The 21,074-nt window shown below is 44.3% G+C and overlaps 1 protein-coding gene across 2 annotated transcripts in view; it reads right to left on the bottom strand.

Moving 5' to 3' along the window:
• Positions 1-21,074, bottom strand: part of LOC309554310 (uncharacterized protein-like) — a 57,597-nt gene that overhangs the window by 2,567 nt on the left and 33,956 nt on the right. Inside the window, exons 8-11 of one of the 2 annotated variants that reach the window (XM_082255960.1) lie at positions 18,892-18,961; positions 11,511-11,589; positions 10,967-11,120; positions 4,558-4,662 (exon numbers count right to left, since the gene is read on the bottom strand). In XM_082255960.1, the coding sequence (XP_082112086.1) occupies positions 4,558-4,662; positions 10,967-11,120; positions 11,511-11,589; positions 18,892-18,961 (408 nt within the window). The remainder of the gene's footprint in view (positions 1-4,557; positions 4,663-10,966; positions 11,121-11,510; positions 11,590-18,891; positions 18,962-21,074) is intronic. The other variant, XM_082255961.1, reaches the window with a different exon arrangement.

Raw genomic sequence — 21,074 nt, 5'->3', positions numbered from 1 at the left:
GAACACAGACAGCTGGACCCGGAAGTAATGTCAGAGCCGTCCCTTTCCGGGTCACAACAAGAAGGGGAGGAGAGCTGACGTGTGTCCACCAGAGATGTATAGTAACTAAGTAGAACTACTTCACTACTGTACTTAAGTACTGAAAGGCGGTATCTGTACTTTCCTAGAGTAGAATTTTTTTCTCCTACTTCCACTTTTACTTCACTACATTTTTTCGATTATTTCAATACTTCTACTCCAATATTTTTTTTTTGTGCTGCATAGTTACTCGTTACAATTATAAAAATTACCACTGCCAGAACAGTAGATGGCAGGTTTCATGAAGCTCAAAACATGTGTATTATCAGCACATACGAAAATAAATGCTACTCTATGTATAAATAAAAGCTGCATTTGAAATAATAAAAACAATATGATGTTCAAACTTTTGACTTCTTTCTTTAATAACTACATAACACAGTACTTGTACTTTTACTTTCAGTACTTGAGTAGCAAAATTAAAAAAAAAAACTACTTGCAATGCTTAAGTACAAAAAATGTTGAATACTTTAGTACTTCTACTCAAGTCACTTTTTGATCGAGCACGAGTACTTTATACAACTCTGGTGTCCACTCTTCTCCTTCCCCCTCCACCTGCTAGCAACCCCCATCTCGCTCCCGGGCCCACAGATGAAAAAGCAGAATTGTGGAAAGAGACGGCCAGCAGACAGGCAGAACTCACAACATGAAAGGAGATTTTTCAAGTAATCTTATATTGGATTGTCAAATATAACTATTATTTGTATTGTTATTACAATACTACTGTTATACAATTTCTGTCTGGAGGAAAATAGATTTTACCTCAACATATGGAAAGGGTTCTTTACAGTAAGAGCTGTGAAGATGTGGAATAGACTTCCTATGAACTATACCTGGAAACCAAATACCCGGATACTAACATATATAGGTAATAACACCAGGGGTACCAGCTAACATCTTTCGAAGGGCCGACCTTCTTTAGAGCCTATGAAGAAGAAGGTCGGTCCTTTGAAACCCATTAGCCTCTGAAGATGGGGGGTCCTTCGAAACTCGCTAGTCGGTTGGGTCCTAGATAGGGCCCCTTCCCTCCGATAGAGGTTGCGGTCATTCACAAGTGAATAGCCACATAGGTGGCCTGATGAGCTTTTACTATTGCGCTGTTTCTGAGTCGACATCCATATGCTTTTATCACTATTTCTCTGTTAAATACATTGGATTATGCACTAGGCCAGTGTCATTAGTTAAAACGCAAGCAAAGGAAGAAGGCGCACCAACCTTACAAAGTTACATAGTAGTTGAGGTTGAATAAAGACAATAGTCCATCCAGTCCAACCTGTGTAGGCGCGTGGCCGTAATCATCTCCCATACCCCTTAATGTTCCTAGTGCATTACTGTATATCTCTTTATTAAATTAAAAGAAGTAAAATGTACTCACAAACAAAGAATGAGGCAAACAAAGCACCACCGAAAGAAAGTCCATTGAGTGGGACACAGCAAACAAGTTTTGAGGAATTTTAGTTCCTCAAAACCAAGTTCCTCAAAACGAATTTTAGTAACCAGTTCCGACTTTCCCAGCAGAATGACCAGCGTGCCCCCTTTTAATGCAGAATGACCAGCGTGCCCCCTTTCAATGCACAGTGACCAGCGTGCCCCCCTTTCAATGCACAGTGACCACAGCATTGCCCCCAATGATTGCAGAGTGCCACAGCAATGCCCCCAATAATTGCAGAGTGCCACAGCATTGCCCACAATAATTGCAGAGTGCCACAGCATTGCCCACAATGATTGCAGAGTGCCACAGCATTGCCCCCAATGATTGCAGAGTGCCACAGCAATGCCCCCAATAATTGCAGAGTGCCACAGCATTGCCCACAATGATTGCAGAGTGCCACAGCATTGCCCCCAATGATTGCAGAGTGCCACAGCAATGCCCCCAATAATTGCAGAGTGCCACAGCATGCCCCCAATGATTGTAGAGTGCCCAGAGCATTGCCCCCAATGATTGCAGAGTGCCACAGCTTTGCCCCCAATGATTGCAGAGCGCCACAGCATTGCCCCCAATGATTGCAGAGCGCCACAGCTTTGCCCCCAATGATTGCAGAGCGCCACAGCATTGCCCCCAATGATTGCAGAGTGCCACAGCTTTGCCCCCAATGATTGCAGAGCGCCACAGCATTGCCCCCAATGATTGCAGAGCGCCACAGCAATGCCCCCAATGATTGCAGAGCGCCACAACATTGCCCCCAATGATTGCAGAGTGCCAGCGATCCCCCCGCGAGACCCATGCACTTAACTCACTGTCAGCTTCTCTTCAGTCCTCGGCTCCCCGCGTCTCCGAGTCCTTAGTCCTCCCGCCTCCTCGTCCAATGGCACAGGGTTTGCCTTTCGGCCAATCAGGAAGCGGGAGGACCCGCTCCCTGATTGGCCAGGAGGAGGATCCGTGTGACAATAGCGAATTTTCATTCGCTATTGTCACAGAATGGGCGGGTCGGGGCGCACTGCTCTGCTCCCCGACCGTTACGTCTCATTCAGTTGTACTGCACGTCCTTAGACGCGCAGAGGGATTCAGCCGGTTCTGCGAACTTGCAGAAAGCTAGTAACCAGTTCTATGGAACCGGTGCGAACCGGCTGAACCCCACCACTGGGAAAAGGGTATTACCCTTGAAACACGTTAGCTTTGTCCCACTCGATGGACTTTCTTTTGGTGGTACTTTGTTTAGCTATGCTTGCCTCATTCTCCGTTTGTGAGTACATTTTACTTCTTTTGATACAATAAAGAGCTTTACAGTAATGCGCTTACTTGTATTTTAGCTTAGGTTTCCCTGGACCGAAAAGGGCAGCAAGACATCCGTGTGTACTTTAGTTGTTCCAGTCATTGTTAACCCTCAGTAGCCCAGTGGAGGATCCTAAATGCAAGATTTAGCCTTTGTGGACTAGTCTGCCTTTAAGAGTTTCAGACATGTAGTGCAGATTTCTATGTTTTTTTATATCTCATGTCATTTGTTGCCAGGAAGCTGGCATTGGCCTGGGTCCTATCAACCAATGAAGCTAATACACAATATAACAATACAATTATAACTTCTTTTTATTCAAGATTATTATTGGATCCTCACTGCCAACCCTGGTCTGTCTCTGTAAGTCAACTTAGGGTTGCTTTTATTATCTATTATCCCCTGATCTCTCTGTCAATATCGATGGCACAACTATCAGCCCATCCCCGCATGCCAAGGTCTTAGGTGTAGTCCTGGACTCTGAACTCTCCTCCAAGCCCCACATCCAAGCACTGTCCAAATCTTGCCGCCTCAGCCTCCGCAACATCTCTAAAATACGCCCCTTTCTAACCAATGACACAACAAAGCTCCTAGTTCACTCCCTGATCATCTCGCGCCTCGACTACTGCAACTCCCTTCTCATTGGCTTACCTCTACACAGGCTTCTCCCCCCTTCAATCCATCATGAATGCTGCCGCCAGACTCATCCATCTTACCAATCGCTCAGTGTCTGCTACTCCTCTCTGCCAATCCCTCCACTGGCTTCCGCTCACCCAACAAATTAAATTCAAAATCCTAACAACATCTTACGAGGCCATCCACAATTTAGCTCCCAGCTACAGCACTAGTCTAGTCTCAATATACCAACCTAATCGCTCTCTTCTTTCCTCTCAAAACCTCCTGCTCTCTCGCTCCCTCATCACCTCCTCCCATGCTCACCTCCAGGACTTTTCCAGAGCCTCTCCAATCCTATGGAACTAATAACCCAATCTGTCCGATTATCTTCTACTCTATTAGCTTTTAGACGATCTCTGAAAGCCCTCTCCTCTTCAGAGAAGCCTATCCTACCCATCCCTGAAAACCCTCCTCTTCAGAGAAGCCTATCCTACCCATCCTTGAAAACCCTCCTCTTCAGAGAAGCCTATCCTACCCATCCCTGAAAGCCCTCCTCTTCAGAGAAGCCTATCCTACCCATCCCTGAAAGCCCTCTTCTTCAGAGAAGCCTATCCTACCCATGCCTGAAAACCCTCCTCTTCAGAGAAGCCCATCCTACCCATCCCTGAAAGCCCTCCTCTTCAGAGAAGCCTATCCTACCCACACCTAACAACCGTACTTCCATGTTCTCCATCAGCTCACCCCCCACAGTTATTGCCTTTTATTTCACTTGACCCTCCCTTCTAGATTGTAAGCTCTAACGAGCAGGGCCCTCTAATTCCTCCTGTATTGAATTGTATTGTAACTGTATTGTCTTCCCTCACATTGTTAAGCGCTGCGCAAACAGTTGGCGCTATATAAATCCTGTATAATAATAATCTACAAACTGGCAGTAATTATTTTTGGCTTTGTAGCAGCCATCGCAATATTTAAATGGTGAAGATAACTTATTGAATGTATTGCCTTATCTGCAAGTGTCAGAACTCTTAACAGAAGCTCCTGCAAGGCTTTCATGAATTAGCCGCAGTACTTTTTAAAGGGAACATACCAACAAAAAAGTGTCCCAAATGCTTTATTGACCCCCATCCTCATGTTCGGCTTTGCAAAACATTACCTCTTCGGACATCCCAGCTGATTTCCTGCCCTCAGTGTTGAAGGGTGGTTTCAGGTAACCTCTGAAATATAGTGGTACCAGTTCATGGAATGTGGACAAGCAGTCCTAAGTGGAGAGAAGAATGCACCAGAAATATTTATACAGATAATTACAGCTTGCTGGTGAGCATGCACAGGAGCTTTCAGGTTTGTGTATTCATAGGTTATGTGATGCCAGACAGGTTACATGTTGAGTCATGGACAAACGAGGAACATGGGGCTATGCATCCCTGTTCTATCACACACTATAGAGGAGGTGATCAGGGATAATGGCTGGCGGCACTGACATACAGTGATATCAGAGTAGCCAGCTACTGTATAGGATCACCGCCACCGCATTACAATGTTTTTTAAGTACACGGTGGTGCAAAAACCTAGAACGAAAAAACGTGCATATGACAACACACTACAAAGTGCAATTAAGGGTGTGCTTTAAGTCCACCCCCAAAGGGGTAGGGCCTCTACCCTGACCCACCTGGGGCGCAAGGCTCCTGACAGGGACAAAGGGTTTACACGGTCTGCCTAGCCATAGGCCTGGCAGACCCCGTTCTTGTAGGCCAGCCGAAGCTGACCCTGAATACTTGGTTGAGGGGCTCTCCCGAAGAGAGACCCCCCCAGAGTCAGGGAAGGAAGAAACCTAAGGGCCACACATCCTCCCCCTAGACGTCAGGGCAAGCCCGAGGACTCACACCCTTCATCCATGAGAAAAATACACGTCACCATACTGATACTGCACTTGCTCTGATAACAGTATGTACAAAAAAATATATATAAATTTATTTTATATATATATTTATATTTTACATAATATTTTTTTTGTTTAATACATTTTTATTGAAAATTTTTAGAACAATGAGACGCAATACAAGCAACCATCAGAAAAAAGATAATCTTACAGATTCTACAATATTAGAAAAGAAACAAAGAAATCACATTCATGGTGCCGGTATGTAATGGGACAGTCAAGAAACTCCACATCAAAACAGAATCAGTATATGAGTTGACAACCATGGGGTTTCAAAAAGAACACGCCGAAAGGGGAGTCAGAAGGCAAAAATGAGATGTGATAGCGAGCCAACAGAAAATGGAGACATGGAGAGTACAACAGAAGATCGATAGAGAGGAAAAGGGAGGGGGAATATATTTTACACATTATCACCATAGACAATGTACTACTCTGGGAGAGTGATCAAAGATTTTTTTTTTTTTTTTTTTACACTTTTTGATTTCTTTCTACAGTGATGATCACTGTATAAGCAATCAGTAACACTGTTCAAAGGTTTAATTCATGAAAACTTTGCTTGCTACTGTGATTGGTTACAGCTATCAAATGGTACAGGGCTGCTGTACCCTGGTACCATGTGATCACTGTGACCAATCACAGAGATCACACAGTAGTAAGGAAGGCAGTGTTAATGACAACCTTGTCCTTGTTTACTACTGTAACTGTGAACGCTATTACTGGTCACAGTGATCACATTGTACCTGGGACTCTTGCAGAAGCCTGGTACCATGATCAGCTGTCTCCAGTGGACACCGTGGGTCACAGATTGGGACATGCGTTTTTCAGAGGACGTATGGGTATGTTCTCCCAGAACAAGAGAGCACAAGAGGCCAATTTACATAAACTGCTGGGCCGAAAGTTCCTAAAAATACTTCCTTCCCCCCTCCCAACACCTATGCTTACTAACCTGTGTAACAAAGATGTAAATAATTACCTATTTCCATGCTGTACTGGTCTGGTCATGTGATTGGCTTCCCTGTTCTCAGGCAGTGGTGCCTTAGGGTACAGGAGGGAGCACCGTCACTGCACTAGGATTTACCAGCCATTGTCTGGCTGACACAGGGGAACACGTGACACAGACCGGAGCGTCCTGAAAATAGGTACGTTTATGCATCTTTCTTATACAGGTTAGCAAGCATAGGTTTTTGGAGGGGAGGGAGCATTTTTAAAATTAGTTATGGTTTTCCGTGGATTCTACTTTAAAGAGGAAGTAAAGTCTGCTTTTGTTTTTACCTGCAAATTAAAGGCATAACGTGCTAGTATGCATTGCATACTAGCACGTTATGTGACACTTACCTGCAAATGAAGCCCTCGTCATCCCGGCTGGAGGCCACATCCATCTTTGGCAGTCTTCCTTCTGTGTCCACGGACTTCGCCTGTGCGCTGGAGCTGACGGTCATGGCACAGGGCTCTGACGAAACAGCACGGGCGGCTGTTCCTTCAGATCGCATGCGCCGTTGGCGTCATCGGCACAGTATACAGTAAATATCTTCTAAACGGTGCAAGTTTAGGAGATATTTACAGTACCTATAGGTACGCCTTATTATAGACTTACCTATAGGTACCAACAGTGCAGGGACGTTTACAACCACTTTAAGGTTTCAAAAAGTACCAAGACCCATTTTCACACAATAACATGATTTAGTTATTGGTCAGAGCTGCCTGTCCTCACTATTTGGATTCAATGTGCCAGCAAAATGATCATGGCACAGAAAGATTCCCAGGAGCAGGACATACTCCTATCACTTTATATTTACTATCTTAAAAGTATTACCAATAAATAACATCATGCAGGCATATATGAGGGTAAAACTCAAATGTATGAATATTCACAATGCTGCTAACCTTTTACTATCCATAAAAATATTTTCCACTGCTCCACAAACTTACTACTTAAATATTTTATGTGATTCTGTCTGTATTGTACATGCAGCTGTACTGCTTTTGGACGCATCCTTATGCAGGGTTTTTTTTTTGCATGTATGTGTATACAAAATGTAATGTTCCAATTTCCCTTCCTCTGCATTATTCTTGCCACCATTTGTCTCAGGCCATGCCTAAACTTCAGCTTTAAAGTGATACTAAACACACACTGCTTAACTGACATTCTCCTTTCTATCTCTGTATGTGGATAACAGCATTGTAATCATTTTAAATTAAAAAATCATCTAAGTATCTTTTTTCTTTTCGATATACAGCTGTCACATGACCCAGCTCTCTCCCAGCCTGTCTGCAGGGAAACATAAGCAGGAAGAGCTTCTAGTCCTTTGTTGCTGGTCACGTGTTAAAAAAAAAAAAAAAAAAAAACAGCCCTTGGACAACAGAAAGAAAATAAATAGTTTATATCAATAAACTGTTTTAAATTGGCATACAAATTAGTGATCGACCGATATTGGTTTTTCGTTGCTGATACCGATATTTTGGCCAATGCAAATCGGTATCGGCCAATATGCGCTGATATTTTCGTACATTTAAAAAACATTTTTTTTTTGACAGGTACTCTTGTAGAGGGATCTGGGGGTCTAAAAGACCCTGAACCCCTCCTCTACACTTAAAAGCATTCAAAACGCCAAGCCTTTAGCTGCAGGCATCACTCTGGTACAGCACTTTCCCAAAATATCGGCAATATCGGTAACCTCAGGGGCCGATTCCGATATATCGGGGAAAATGCATATTGGCCCTTTGCCGATAATAGGTCAATCCCTAATACAAATATAGACTTAAAATCAAGTCTTTGAAACCAATGGGAACTGGCCATATCTTCTATTTACAGAGCTACTGCATGCACCTCATTGTGGGAACTAACACAAAAACTAACCCAACGTTGGTACCTAAAGCGGAGCTCCACACAAAAGTGGAGCTTCCGCTCATTTGCTTCCTCCCCCCCCCTCCGGTGCCACATTTGGCCTCTTTCAGGAGGGGGGGGGGTACCTGTTTTTGACAGGTACCCTTCCCCACTTCCGGGAGGCGGAGCCATCCCTCAGAAGTTTGGCCCCCTCCTCCTTCCCCCGCCGCCGAGCCAATCCGAATGCGGAGCGTGCTTCGCGCATGTGCAGTAGGGACCCGCTCATGAAGCCGCAAGGCTTCACTGCTGGGTTCCCTTACCGGCAATGGCGGCGGCAGCAACCAACTGCCGATGGAAACATCGGCTGCGGTGCCGACATCGCTGGACTCCAGGACAGGTAAGTGTCCCAATATTAAAAGTCAGGAGCTACATTATGTGTAGCTGCTGACTTTTAATTTTTGGAGGGGGAAGCTGGAACACTCCCGACATTCTCTCCAAATTCCTGCAGCAACCCTTGTGTTGGAGAAACTGTGGCTCCATAGGTTCACTTCTAGACATAATGTGGAAATGCCCACACCTGCAAATCCTTTGGAAGAGAATATTCACGATTCTCAAGCAAATCACAGGTACCCCTATATCACCCAACCCAGCTCCAGCAATACTAAATTAACCTATAGAACAGTACCCCTATAAAATGCATAAAATTGTAACACGCACTACTAGCCGCCACCGGCTCTCCATAACCCGCAAATGGAAATCCCAGGACATACCGGTAATCACAGACATAGTATATCTAGCCCACACGCATTACTCCTATGAGTTATCTAAAGATAGAGAACAGTATCAGAAAACATCGTCAACCTGGACACCATAGATTAATTGGTATTCCAACTTCATCAATGACAGGCCAACTAGCTCAATTCAAACCACTACCGGATAACCTGCACTAGGACACTCCCAGTGGTTGTAGGTAAACCAAACTCAAACTAAACCCAGCAACCCCACGCTCCATACTTCCCTTCATCTCTGTGATGTCGCTCAATGGTAGGACATGTAGAAGGTTTTGAAGGTGTGCCCTCTCCCTAAGACACAGTTTGTCGCCAATTGGGGTGCCGGGGATTGAGAGCCTACACCAGGATATGATTTCGTCACTATTATTCGATGTAATGTTTCTGCCCAATGTTATATTGTTTAGTAATTTACTGCCCTATGACTCTTGTTAGTGTTTTGATTTTTTACAATGCAAAGTATTGTACCAACCCTGTCTATGCTTCTGTATGTTCCCCAGTTTTGAAAACTCAATAAAAATGATTGAAATTAAAATCAAATCTTTAATATTTTGTGGAAATAACATGGTGTGGGTGGATTTCTGCCAGTGACAGGCTGTATCACGCCTCTCCAGCCTGTGTCTAAAGGCCCGTACACACGATAAGAAAATCTGAAGGGAAATTTCGTCCGACGACCGATCTGCCAATTTTCGGATTGTTAGTATGGTGCTTTCGACAGCCGACTCCCGACTTTTCGGCCGAAAAAATCCTGATATGCAGGCTATAAAATTTTTATCGTCCGTCAACACAACGTCAGATTTTTGTCTCATTAGTACAGTTTGACGGAAAAAAATCTTAAGAGCAAGACTGGGCATGCTCAGAGATGAAAGAACACATACAAAGCAATCCAACACATGACATCACTTCTGAAGTAGAATTCTGTCGTACGGGAAAATTCGTATGAAAATAATGTCTTCACTTTCCACATCAGACTAGCATGCCACAAAAAACGGACGACAGATCGTTCGATAATCTGATCGTGCGTACGGGGCTTTAGACTAAGAGGGAGGGAGGTGAAGCCTCCATCAATCTACATGTAATATTCCATCCCCATTGTGTTTAGCTGGTTAGTGGGCATAGAGGAGGAGGGAGGGAGTGGGCTGTCATTTACCACTGTGTATAGGCCCACATGTGTGAGACTCTATAGCTCCGGTCCTTGGGACCCACTAACAGGCCAGATTTTAAGTATTACCTTGGGGAGATGCAGACGAGAATACTGCAATCGCTGAGCAGCAAATGAGATCATCTGTGATGTAGTTTAGTAGATTAAGGTGTGTCGGAGAGTAATATGAACAAATTCAAAAAATTAACACTAAGGTACCAACATCCCTAAATTACTTGTATGGATTACATCTCTGAAATTACAGAGCTCTCGTCTAGGCGAGATGGATGAGGGCTTGGAAAAATCAAAAAAGTGGGACTTTAACAGTACGGTGTGATGTAGTTTAGTTATCTTGCAAACCTGGCCTGTTGGTGGGTCCCAAGGACCGGAGTTGAGAACCACTGCTCTATAGTCACATGGGCTGCTCAGATGGGATAGAGGGGAAATGCTCAGCATAGAAAAATCACCGAAAACTGAGCATGTGCAGAGTTGCCACCACAGCTACAAAATCCCTAGCTGAATTGGGGACATGAACAGAAGGGGGCGATAGAGAGCAGCAGGATCAACCAGGTTTTCTTCAGAATACAGAAAAGGAATCTCCTAGTGACTGAGTGAGTATGAACAGCACGTAATACACCATTTATTATTCGTTTTTTATGATTTGGGTTTAGTGACACTTTAAAGTATAGTATTCTATTATGTGTAAGTAGAATATGTGAAATTCCAAAAGAGATGTGCAACAGGCAAATACATAGATAAAAACACAACATGAATACACCTTTATAGGGAGATAAACACAGCCCATAATCCTGATATCTGATGAATAGTTTGAAGACAGCACCAGATTATAGGACTAACTGGTTCATCACTTACCCGCTGCTCTTTGGCACAGATGTAAGTGAACCACTTCAGACCAGCTGCCACATGAGTGATCTCATCGGTGTAAATGACTTCCAGTACCCGGGCTGAGCTTTCATCCCCCTGAGCTGAGAATCGCTGTAATGTCTGCGGGTGGACGTCCAAACCTCTAGAAAGCACACAATTTATATTCCATTATTTACTGAACAGAACACGAGGACCAGTAAAGCTGCAGAGTGCCAACATATTCTACAAGCACACTGAACTATTCACATTAGAGATATGCCTGATCCACACACCACAGGGTGCCACCTGCGGTCTCTGGCAACAGTTTTACACAACAGGGTAGGATTGTGGACCTTTTGCTATTGATAATATGCACAACAGTCCCTGTTTCATGGACCGCACAGCAGAATATTACACAAGCAGGTATGTTTTTGAAGTGTGGAAAAGTTCACCCAAACCTAGATGGAACATACAGACTCCATACAGATAGTGACCCTGAAATAAATGAAGCTCAAGGCCCCAGAGTATGTAGAGTCATACTGCAAAATGTTACCTGGCTTCATGGACCATATGTACAATAGCCAGACGTCCAAGGAGGTCATGAGCAGTGTCTGAAGCAGACTGCCACAATCCTGGAAGAAACATAAAATATAAAAAATTACAGGACCCTACTTTGCAATAAATGCAACACTTGGGGGTCTATATAAAAACAATTTTCCTGGCAAACTGCACAGCTATCACAAATAATTTCTGTAATTTGTGGAATATCTTCTTTATTTACTATGATTTTCAGTTCCATCTAGTGGCCTGATTAGGGTATTTCAGAAAAATATTGCATTATGGCCACTAGATGGAGCCGACGATCTTCGGAAGTTACATCAGCCATTCTTAACTAGGGTTCCTCCAGAGCAGAGTTTTTCAACCAGGGTTGCGTGAGCGGTCCCCAGGGGTTCCACCGTGATCTACCCATCAGTCACAGGCAGCTGACAGGTAGATTACATCTCCTCTGCTGACACATGCAGAGCTAGGCAGGGAAGCGGCTGTGATATTGCAAGCTGTGGAATGCTGTTCCCCACTGGCCCCTCCTTCAATTCGGTCCCTCCCAGGTGCTTGTAAGTGACATAATCTGGGATGGACAGGAAAGGAGGAGGGGCTGGTGGGGAACAGAGCACCACAGAGGACTGATCGCAGCAGCTTCCCTGCGTTGCTCTGCATATGAAGGAAAACACTGCTAGTGTAATGTGCCCTGATATGTGCCCTGTTCTCATGTAATTTTTCCTACTTACATACAATGTACCCTTTTCCCATGCAATGTGCCCTCTTAACCCCTGGTACCCTGCCCTGCTGCCCCCCTGTACACTGTATAGCTCAAGTTGAGCCCAGATTTGAGCATCTGTGCAAAAAAAGCAAGCACAAGTTTCACATGAAATAATGGTATTTTTGACTTACCGTAAAATCCATGTTCATTGACGGACACAGCTCCTGATCTTCTTAACCATTGGGTTATACTGCCCCCTACAAGAGTAGGACACTAGGGAGAAAAAAAAAGTCTGGCTACGCCTATGGGCAGTCACAGGGGGTATACTCCCTCTCTCTGCTATAGGTACTCAGTTTTGTTACAAGCGGTGTCAGAAGAATTACAACTCCAAAGAGGGGTGGGAGCTGTGTCAGTCAATGAACGTCAGAAAAATGGATTTTACGGTAAGTCAAAAATCCCATTTTCCCTTTTGTTTATTGTTGGACACAGCTCCTGATCTTCATAACCATCGGGACGTCCCAAAGCAGTGTTAAACGTGAGGGGTGCTAACAGCGAAAAAGAAAATTCCCAAGGCTAAACTATAGCCAACCAGGTAAACAGGAGCTCAACCAAAAACAACTGGAGCCTACCTGAAAAGAATACACCCTCAAAGAGGACCAGGTCCTCTAAACAGCAGCCTGCAACACCTTGCGGCCAAAGGAAGCATCCGCAGGTGCCAACACAACTTTATAGAACTTTGTGAAAGTGTGCACCGATGACTAAGTGGCCGCCTTGCAAACCTGTGTCATTGACGCCCGATGATGGAAGGCTCAGGAGGCACTGAGCTCCTGAGTAGGGTGCGCCTTGACAGGGAAAGGAGGAACCTGACTCTTGAGGTAATAGGCCAGAATCACTGTCTGGCTGATCTATCTGGAAATGGTCACATAGGAAGCGGACAACCGGACAACCCTTTCCGAAGCCACAAATAGTGAGTCTGACTTCCTAAAAGACTCTGTAGCAGCCAGGTACACCCTAATTGCCCGGACCACATCCAAGGGATGCAAGGCAATTTCCTTCGGATGTTTTGGCCTGGGACACAGGGAAGGTAAAACAGAATGTCTTCATTCAAATGAAAATAGGAGACAACCTTTCGAAGGAACGACGGACAGGGGCGAAGAACCACCTTATCTCTGAACCACCAAGTAAGGTGAACGACAGGATAACGCTGCCAATTCCGACACCTTACACACAGAGGTGATAGTCACCAAAAAGGCCACCTTCTGGGACAGCGTAAGCAGGGGAATCTCCCGGAGGCTTCTGGAGGACAGAGCACCAAAATTGAGGTCCCAAGGCGGCAACGGAGACCAAACTGGAGGGGCCAAGTGCCTAACTCCCGAATAAAAGTACGCACCAGGGAGTGTGTGGCCAAGGGCCGTTGAAAGAAGACCGCTAAGGCCGACACCTGGCCCTTGATAGTACTCAAGGCTAGTTTCTGCTCAAACCCTCATTGAAGGAAGGTCAAGATCCGTGCCACCGAAAAAGAGCATGAATGAACCCCAAGAGACTCACACCACGCAATGTACCTCTTCCACGTATGATGGTAGATCTTTCTAGAAGTAGATTTCCTAGATTTTTAACAGCATTGGAATGACAGACTCAGACAAATCTCTATCCATTAGCACCTGGCGTTCAATAGCAAAGCCGTCAAAGCCAGCGACTATAAAGCAGGATGGAAGATTGGTCCTTTGGACAGCAGATCCTCCCTGAGAGGAAGCTTCCAAGGAACATCGGAGACCAGCGGCCCCAGATCAGCATACCAAGCCTGGCAAGGCCAGTCCGGGGCCACTAAGATGACTGGAATCCCTTCTGCCTCCATCCTGCATAAAAGTCTTGGCAGAAGCTTGAGAGGAGGGAAGGAATAAATCAGACGATACTGACCCCACAGGGCCACCAGCACGTCTGTAGCGTCCGCCAAGCCACAAAACTCTGCACCTTTCTGTTGAGCTGAGACGCCAACAGATCCACCTCGGGGATGCCCCACCGGAGACACAACTGATGACCTGCGGATGAAGGGACCACTTCCTTTGGTCCAACGCCTGCCGACTTAGGTAGTTCGCCTGCCAGTTTTCCACCTCGGGAATGTGTACGGTGGAGAGGGCTGGAACTAACCGTTCTGCCCACCTTAGAACGCTGGCTACCTCCAGAGCCGCCAGGACACTTCTTGTGCCCCCCTGGTGATTGACATAAGCCATTGCATTGTCCAAATGAATGCACACTGGCATTGTTACTGAATGCCCATTGGCGTAACAATGCTAGCATCGGGGCTAACCCTTTTGTGAAGACCCAAGGAGCAGAGGCGAGACCAAAGGGTAATGCCACAAGCTGATAATGCTCCTCTCCCACGGCAAATCGGAGGAAGCGCTGGTTACATAGTTACATAGTTAGTGAGGTTGAAAAAAGACATAAGTCCATCCAGTTCAACCTATGATGTGTGTGTGTGTTTGCTTTTAACCGTACATTGTATACCCCTGTATGTTGTGGTCTTTAAGGTGTCCATCCAATAGTTTTTTGAAACTATCAATGCTCCCCTCTGATACGACTGCTTGTGGAAGAGTATTCCACATCCTTACCGCTCTTACAGTGAAGAACCCCTTACGCACTTTAAGGTTAAACCGCCTTTCCTCAAGTTTTAGTGAGTGGCCACGTGTCTTATTGTATCTCCTTTCTCTGAATAGTTTGTTCCTTATGCTAGGGTCGCCAGTACAGTATTTGTACATTGATATCATATCCCCCCTCAATCGTCTCTTCTCCAGAGAGAATAGGTTCAGTGCTTGTAGTCTTTCCTCATAGCTGATGTCCTCCATTCCCCTAATTATTTTTGTTGCCCTTCTCTGGACTTTCTCCAGTTCCAGCACATCCTTCCTGAGGACCGGTGCCCAGAACTGGACAGCATACTCCAGATGTGGCCGGACCAGAGTTTTGTAGAGTGGAAGAATAATCTCTTTATTTCTGGAGTGAATCCCCTTTTTTATACAACCCAGTATTCTGTTGGCTTTGCTTGCGGCGGCTTGGCATTGCATGCCACTGCCAAGCCTGTTGTCTACCAGTACCCCCAGGTCCCTTTCCATCCTAGACTCACCCAGAGGTTCCCCCCCTAGTGAGTAGCTTGCTTTCTGGTTTCTGGCCCCCAAGTGCATTACTTTACATTTTTCTACATTAAATCTCATCTGCCATGTAGATGCCCACCCCATTATTATGTTCAGGTCTGCTTGCAAGATTTCCACATCCTGCATAGAAGATATTGGCATGCCTAATTTAGTATCATCTGCAAATACTGAGATTGTACTAGATATCCCCTCCTCTAGATCATTTATGAATAAATTAAACAGGATTGGTCCCAGGACAGAACCCTGGGGGACCCCACTTTCCACACCCGCCCAATCCGAGTACTCCCCATTAATCACCACCCTCTGTACTCTCCCCTGGAGCCAGTTCTCTATCCAGGTACTCACCTTATGGTCCATACCCACCTTCCTTAGTTTGTACAGTAAGTGTTTGTGGGGAACGGTGTCAAAGGCCTTTGCAAAGTCCAGATACACCACATCCACAGGCTTACCTTTATCTAAGTGGCAGCTCACTTCATCGTAGAAGGTTAATAGATTGGTTTGGCATGAACGATTTTTCATGAATCCATGCTGATTACTACTTATAATACTGTTTTCATTACTAAAGTCTTGTATGTGGTCCCTTATCATCCCCTCCAAAATTTTGCAGACTACTGATGTTAGGCTGACCGGCCTATAGTTACCCGGGATATATCTCGGCCCCTTTTTAAATATTGGTACCACGTTGGCTTTTTTCCAATCAGCTGGCACCATACCCGTCTGTAAACTATCCTTAAAGATCAAGAATAATGGTCTGGCAATCACCTGGCTGAGCTCATTAAGAACCCTTGGGTGCAAGCCATCCGGTCCCGGGGATTTATTTATGTTAAGTTTCTCTAGTTTAGCTCTAAGTCTATCCTCTGTTAGCCATGGCGGCACTTCCTGAGGTGTATTATTTAGTTCGGCCTTACAAGCGGGGTTCGTGTAGCCCCCCGATTCCTTTGTGAAGACTGAAGAAAATAAATGATTTAACACTTCCGCCTTTTCTCTGTCCTCTGTGGCCATTTTTCCTTTATCATCTTTTATGGGGCCAATGTGTTCTGGCCTCGCTTTCTTACTGTTTATATACTTAAAGAACTTCTTGGGGTTCTTTTTACTCTCCTCCGCTATATGTCTCTCGTGTTCTATTTTAGCCACCCTGATTTCGTCTTTACATTTCTTATTACACTCTTTGTAATGTTTAAATGCTGCCACTGACCCCTCAGTCTTGTATTTTTTGAAGGCCTTTTCTTTAGCTCTAATATACATTCTTTAGCTCTAATATACTGGTGACCGGTACATATTGGTATATGAAGGTAAGCATCCTTGATGTCGATAGAGGCAAGAAAATCCCCCTGATGCAGGGATGCCCCACTTGTGCGAATGGACTACATTCTGAGCTGTACCCGCACAAAGCAGTTCAGTGTCTTGAGGTCCAGGACTGGACGCACCTCGCCTTCCTTCTTCGGAAGTGTAAACCGGTTTGAGTAAAAACCTTGAAAACTTTCCGATGTTGGAACTGGGATAATTACCCCTTGAAGTAAAAGGTATTGCACCGCCCCAAACAGACCCCTTCATCAGTCTGGAGACAGGCGTAAGTTGGAAGGAAAGAACCTTGCCGAGGGGTAAGAACGAAACTCGATCTTGAAGCAGAACCGTATGACTTCGTGGACCCACTTGTCTTGTACCAGGGAAGTCCACGGGTCCGGAAACCAGCGCAGACGTCCCCCCACCCCCGATACAGGTGAGGGCGCACCTTAACGCTGAAGGAGCCTTGTCCACGGGTTTGGGGAAGCCCGCTCTCGACTTGCCAGATTAGGTTCGCTTGGATCCACCAGAGGAGGCCCTGAAGGGCTTTGATCCCTTGTCACTCACCCCTAAGGGACGAAAAAACTTCTTTTGATCCTACAAGGCTGGCCCACGTCTATGACGAGGGTCCTTGCCCTTACTAGCCTGCGGAAGAAAGGTACTCTTCCCCCCGTGAGACCCTAATGTCATCATCCAGGGTAGCTCCAAACAGGCGATCTCCTTGAAAAGGAAGATCAGTCAAGGCCATTTTAGAAGTGTGGTTCGCAAACCAGCATTTGAGCCAAAAAATATGCAGATGGACCACTGCTGAAATAGAGAGACTAGCGACTAGGGGAACTGCATCCAAAGAGGCATCACAGATAAACTGCAGCCCCTGGACCAATTGGTCTGCAGCTCATCAAAGGCGGGGGGGGGGGGCTACTCCCCCTCCAGGTCACAGTGTAAAAGCTTAGCCCACTCGGTCAGGTTGTATGCGAACTCAGGAGACTTTAACTCGCAGGGCCAGCCCCTGTCCAGTGGGGCTGTGTCACGACCGACCTAGCTTGAAACTGAGGCTTGCGCGCGCTCGCTGGCCAGACAGGGGTGACCACTGGATTTAGATTATCCAGCCCGTCGCCCAGTCCAGCAGTCGATAGTATTTCTCACAGGAAAAATCCAGGAGGAGACTAGGGACTAGGTCCTTATCCTGACTAGGCAGAAAAAACTGAGTGACTATAGCAGAGAGAGGGAGTATACCCCCTGGGACTGCCCATAGGTGAAGTTTTTTACAGCCTAGTGTCCTACTCCTGTAGGGGGCAGTATAACCCAATGGGCAAGAATGACAGGAGCTGTGTCCGTCAATGAATGAAAGAGAAAGGCAAATTTTATTTTTAATTTCATTATTTAATGCGATTTCTAGAAATAATTGTTGTTATATCAACAGCTGGCTAATTACAGCAATTCTGTGAGCTGCAGGTCTGAACATTGTTTCAAGGGTTTCTCGAGATCTCAAACCTTTTGCCAAGGGTGCCTCCAAGGTAAAAAGGTTAAGAAACCCTACTCCAGAGGTTGCCAGGGATTCCATGAGCTGTGGTTGACTGACCTCTTATGTGATGGTGCCTTCACAGTGCTAGGGGTAATGCTACTTGGAAAAGCCAAGTAAGGGTGGTATTCTGACCACCAGTGTAAGGGTGTCAGAATACCACCCTTACTAAGGCATTTTTCCCATACCCCCCCCCCCCGGTAAATTGATTTCTGTAGGGTTGCCCTAGGACCTAAAGGTTGTTTTAGCGTGGGGGGTCTCCAAACTTTTCAAACAATGGGCCAGTTTAATGTCCTTTAGACTTTAGGGGGGACAGATTGTGGCCAGGAAGGGGTAGCAATTGTCCTGCGCCCAGTATCAATGATAATAAACATGGCTGCAGGGCTGGTGGTCAGTAGGAGAAGTGCCCCATCATTGGTATTAGTGAGAGGAATAGTACACCATCATTGGTATCAGTTTAACAAATAGTGCCCCATAGTACTGTATGTGTCATTGGGAGGCATAAGTGCACCAAGGGCCAGATAAAGGCTAGCAAAGGGCCACACCTGGCCCTTGGACCACAAAGTTCTTCTGGGATGAGAAGGTTGAGAAAGGTTGTATTACACGAATTGCAGTGGTTATTTGTGACAGCTGTATGAATGTTTGAGACATTCCCACAGCAATTTTGTTTTATTAAAAGACCCCGTAATCTGACAGTACAGGATACATTGTGATAAGAACATACCATTGTGGACAGGAAGATCACCAAATGTACTCCCCAGCTCTGTAAGGCGCTTCTGTAGAAGGCAGTAATGCTGAGAAAGAGATGAAGCCACACGTTAGATAAATCAAATATACAGTGCTTTGAAAAAGTATTCATACCCCTCGAAATTTTCCACATTTTGTCATGTTACAACCAAAAACTTAAATGTATTTTATTGGGATTTTATCTGATAGATCCATACAAAGTGGCACATAATTTTTTTATAAATAAATATGTGAAAAGTGTGGCTGCATTTGTATTCACCCCTCTGAGTCAATACTTTGTAGAAGCGCCTTTCACTGCAATTACAGCTGCAAATCTTTTTGGGGATGTCTCTACCAGCTTTGCACATTTATAGAGGGACATTTTTGCCCATTCTTCTTTGCAAAAAATCTCAAGCTCTGTCAGATTGGATGGAGAGCGTCTGTGAACAGCAATATTCAAGTCTTGCCACAGATTCTCATTTAGATTTAGGTCTAGACTGTGACTGGGCTATTCTAACACATGAATATGCTTTGATCGAAACCATTCTAGGGCTGCAACTAAAGATTATTTTCAAAAATCGATTACTTGGACTATTATTGTTTCGATTAATCAATTCATTGAATAACCTTAAAAAAAAAGTGTGGTGTATAATTTAGTTTAATATGTAACATTTAAAAAAAAAAAAAAAAAAAAAAAAAAAAGGAAATTTATTTTAAAATATCTTTATGCAGTGGTAAATATTATTAACCAACTATATGGTTAGGGAGCAAAATCTCTAATCCACTCTGAGAATAACAGACAGAAGAGATATACTGTATATATACTATTAGAGGTTGAATCTGGTAAATATCATCAGACTCAGAGATCACATTTTTTATATAAAGAAGGAGAATATTAAAGATATTTTGCCGATTTTCAGAACTGTAACATACTGCTGATTTTCAGATTTTTATATAAATATTCTCGTCCGAAAATCGATACGTGTATGGCCAGCATGAGGCTCGGTTCATACTTATTCAGTTTGCTTTTGATCAGTTTCTGCTGTGCTTTTTGCACACACGATTTTGCTGCGATTTGCGTTTTGCATTTTTTATGCTTTTTTTTTTGGCTAATTTGTTGTTAGGCAGATTAAAAGAAAAAAGTTCTTCACCCTTTCCAAATACGCAGTGGCTGAAATAAGCATAGATGTCAACGTGTCCCATAGGAAACTATGTTAAATGAACTGCATTGCGTTTCTGCAAAAAGCATCAAAAAAAGGCACAGGTGTGAATCAGGTATAACACGTTTAGTAGCAGCAGCATGCTTTTTTTTTTTTTTTTGTATCACCTGTCCTAATGGGGTTAACAAAACTAAAATAAGCCCTTTATGGTACAAAAACAGCAGATAATTGCTACTATAAGGGGTTCATTTATACTGTGAAACAATGAAAGTAATAATATAAATTACACACACATACATTATATATATATATATATATATATATATATATATATATATATATATAAAATGATAAATACACCCAGTAGTAGGATATAAGGGCATTTTAACTAAAATTAATTAACAAACTAGGAGTCAGACATGAAACTATATGAAGGGTGGAAGGGAGATTTATTTTAAAGGAGTACTAAAAGCGGAGACTTTTTTTTTTTTCATGGATATGATCATTTTTAATATAATGCACAATACTGGTAAAAGTTTACTTTGAATGTAATTGTAATGCCTTATATTACTTCCAGTCAATCAGGGTTCAGATGCTGATCTTACCTGCACAGTCTTTAAAGTGTTTTTTTTTTTTTTTTTTACAACAGACGTGTTATACTTACCTGCTCGGTGTAATGGTTTTGCACAGAGCAGCCCAGAGTCTCCTATTCTGGGGTCCCCTACTGACGCTTTTTGCTCCTCCTGCCTTCAGGTTGCCCAATTAGCAAGCTGCAAAGTATAGTATAGAGTGCCCCTATAGCAGTGATGGCGAACCTTGGCACCCCAGATATTTTGGAACTTTTTCCCATGATGCTCCTGCACTCTGCAGTGTAGTTGAGCATCATGGGAAATGTGGTTCCAAAACATCTGGGGTGCCAAGGTTCACCATCACTGCCCTATAGCAAGGTAAAAAAAAAAAAACTTCTGCCTTTAGAACCACTCACTTCCTGTCCAGGACTACTTGTCCCATGAGGCATTGC

The sequence above is a fragment of the Pelophylax lessonae genome (assembly GCF_965119305.1).
Source record: "Pelophylax lessonae genome assembly, chromosome: 4".
In the NCBI taxonomy this organism is placed as follows: Eukaryota; Metazoa; Chordata; class Amphibia; order Anura; family Ranidae; genus Pelophylax; species Pelophylax lessonae.
The sequence above is the reverse complement of the archived record's forward strand: the minus strand, read 5'-3'. Positions and strand labels throughout refer to the sequence as shown.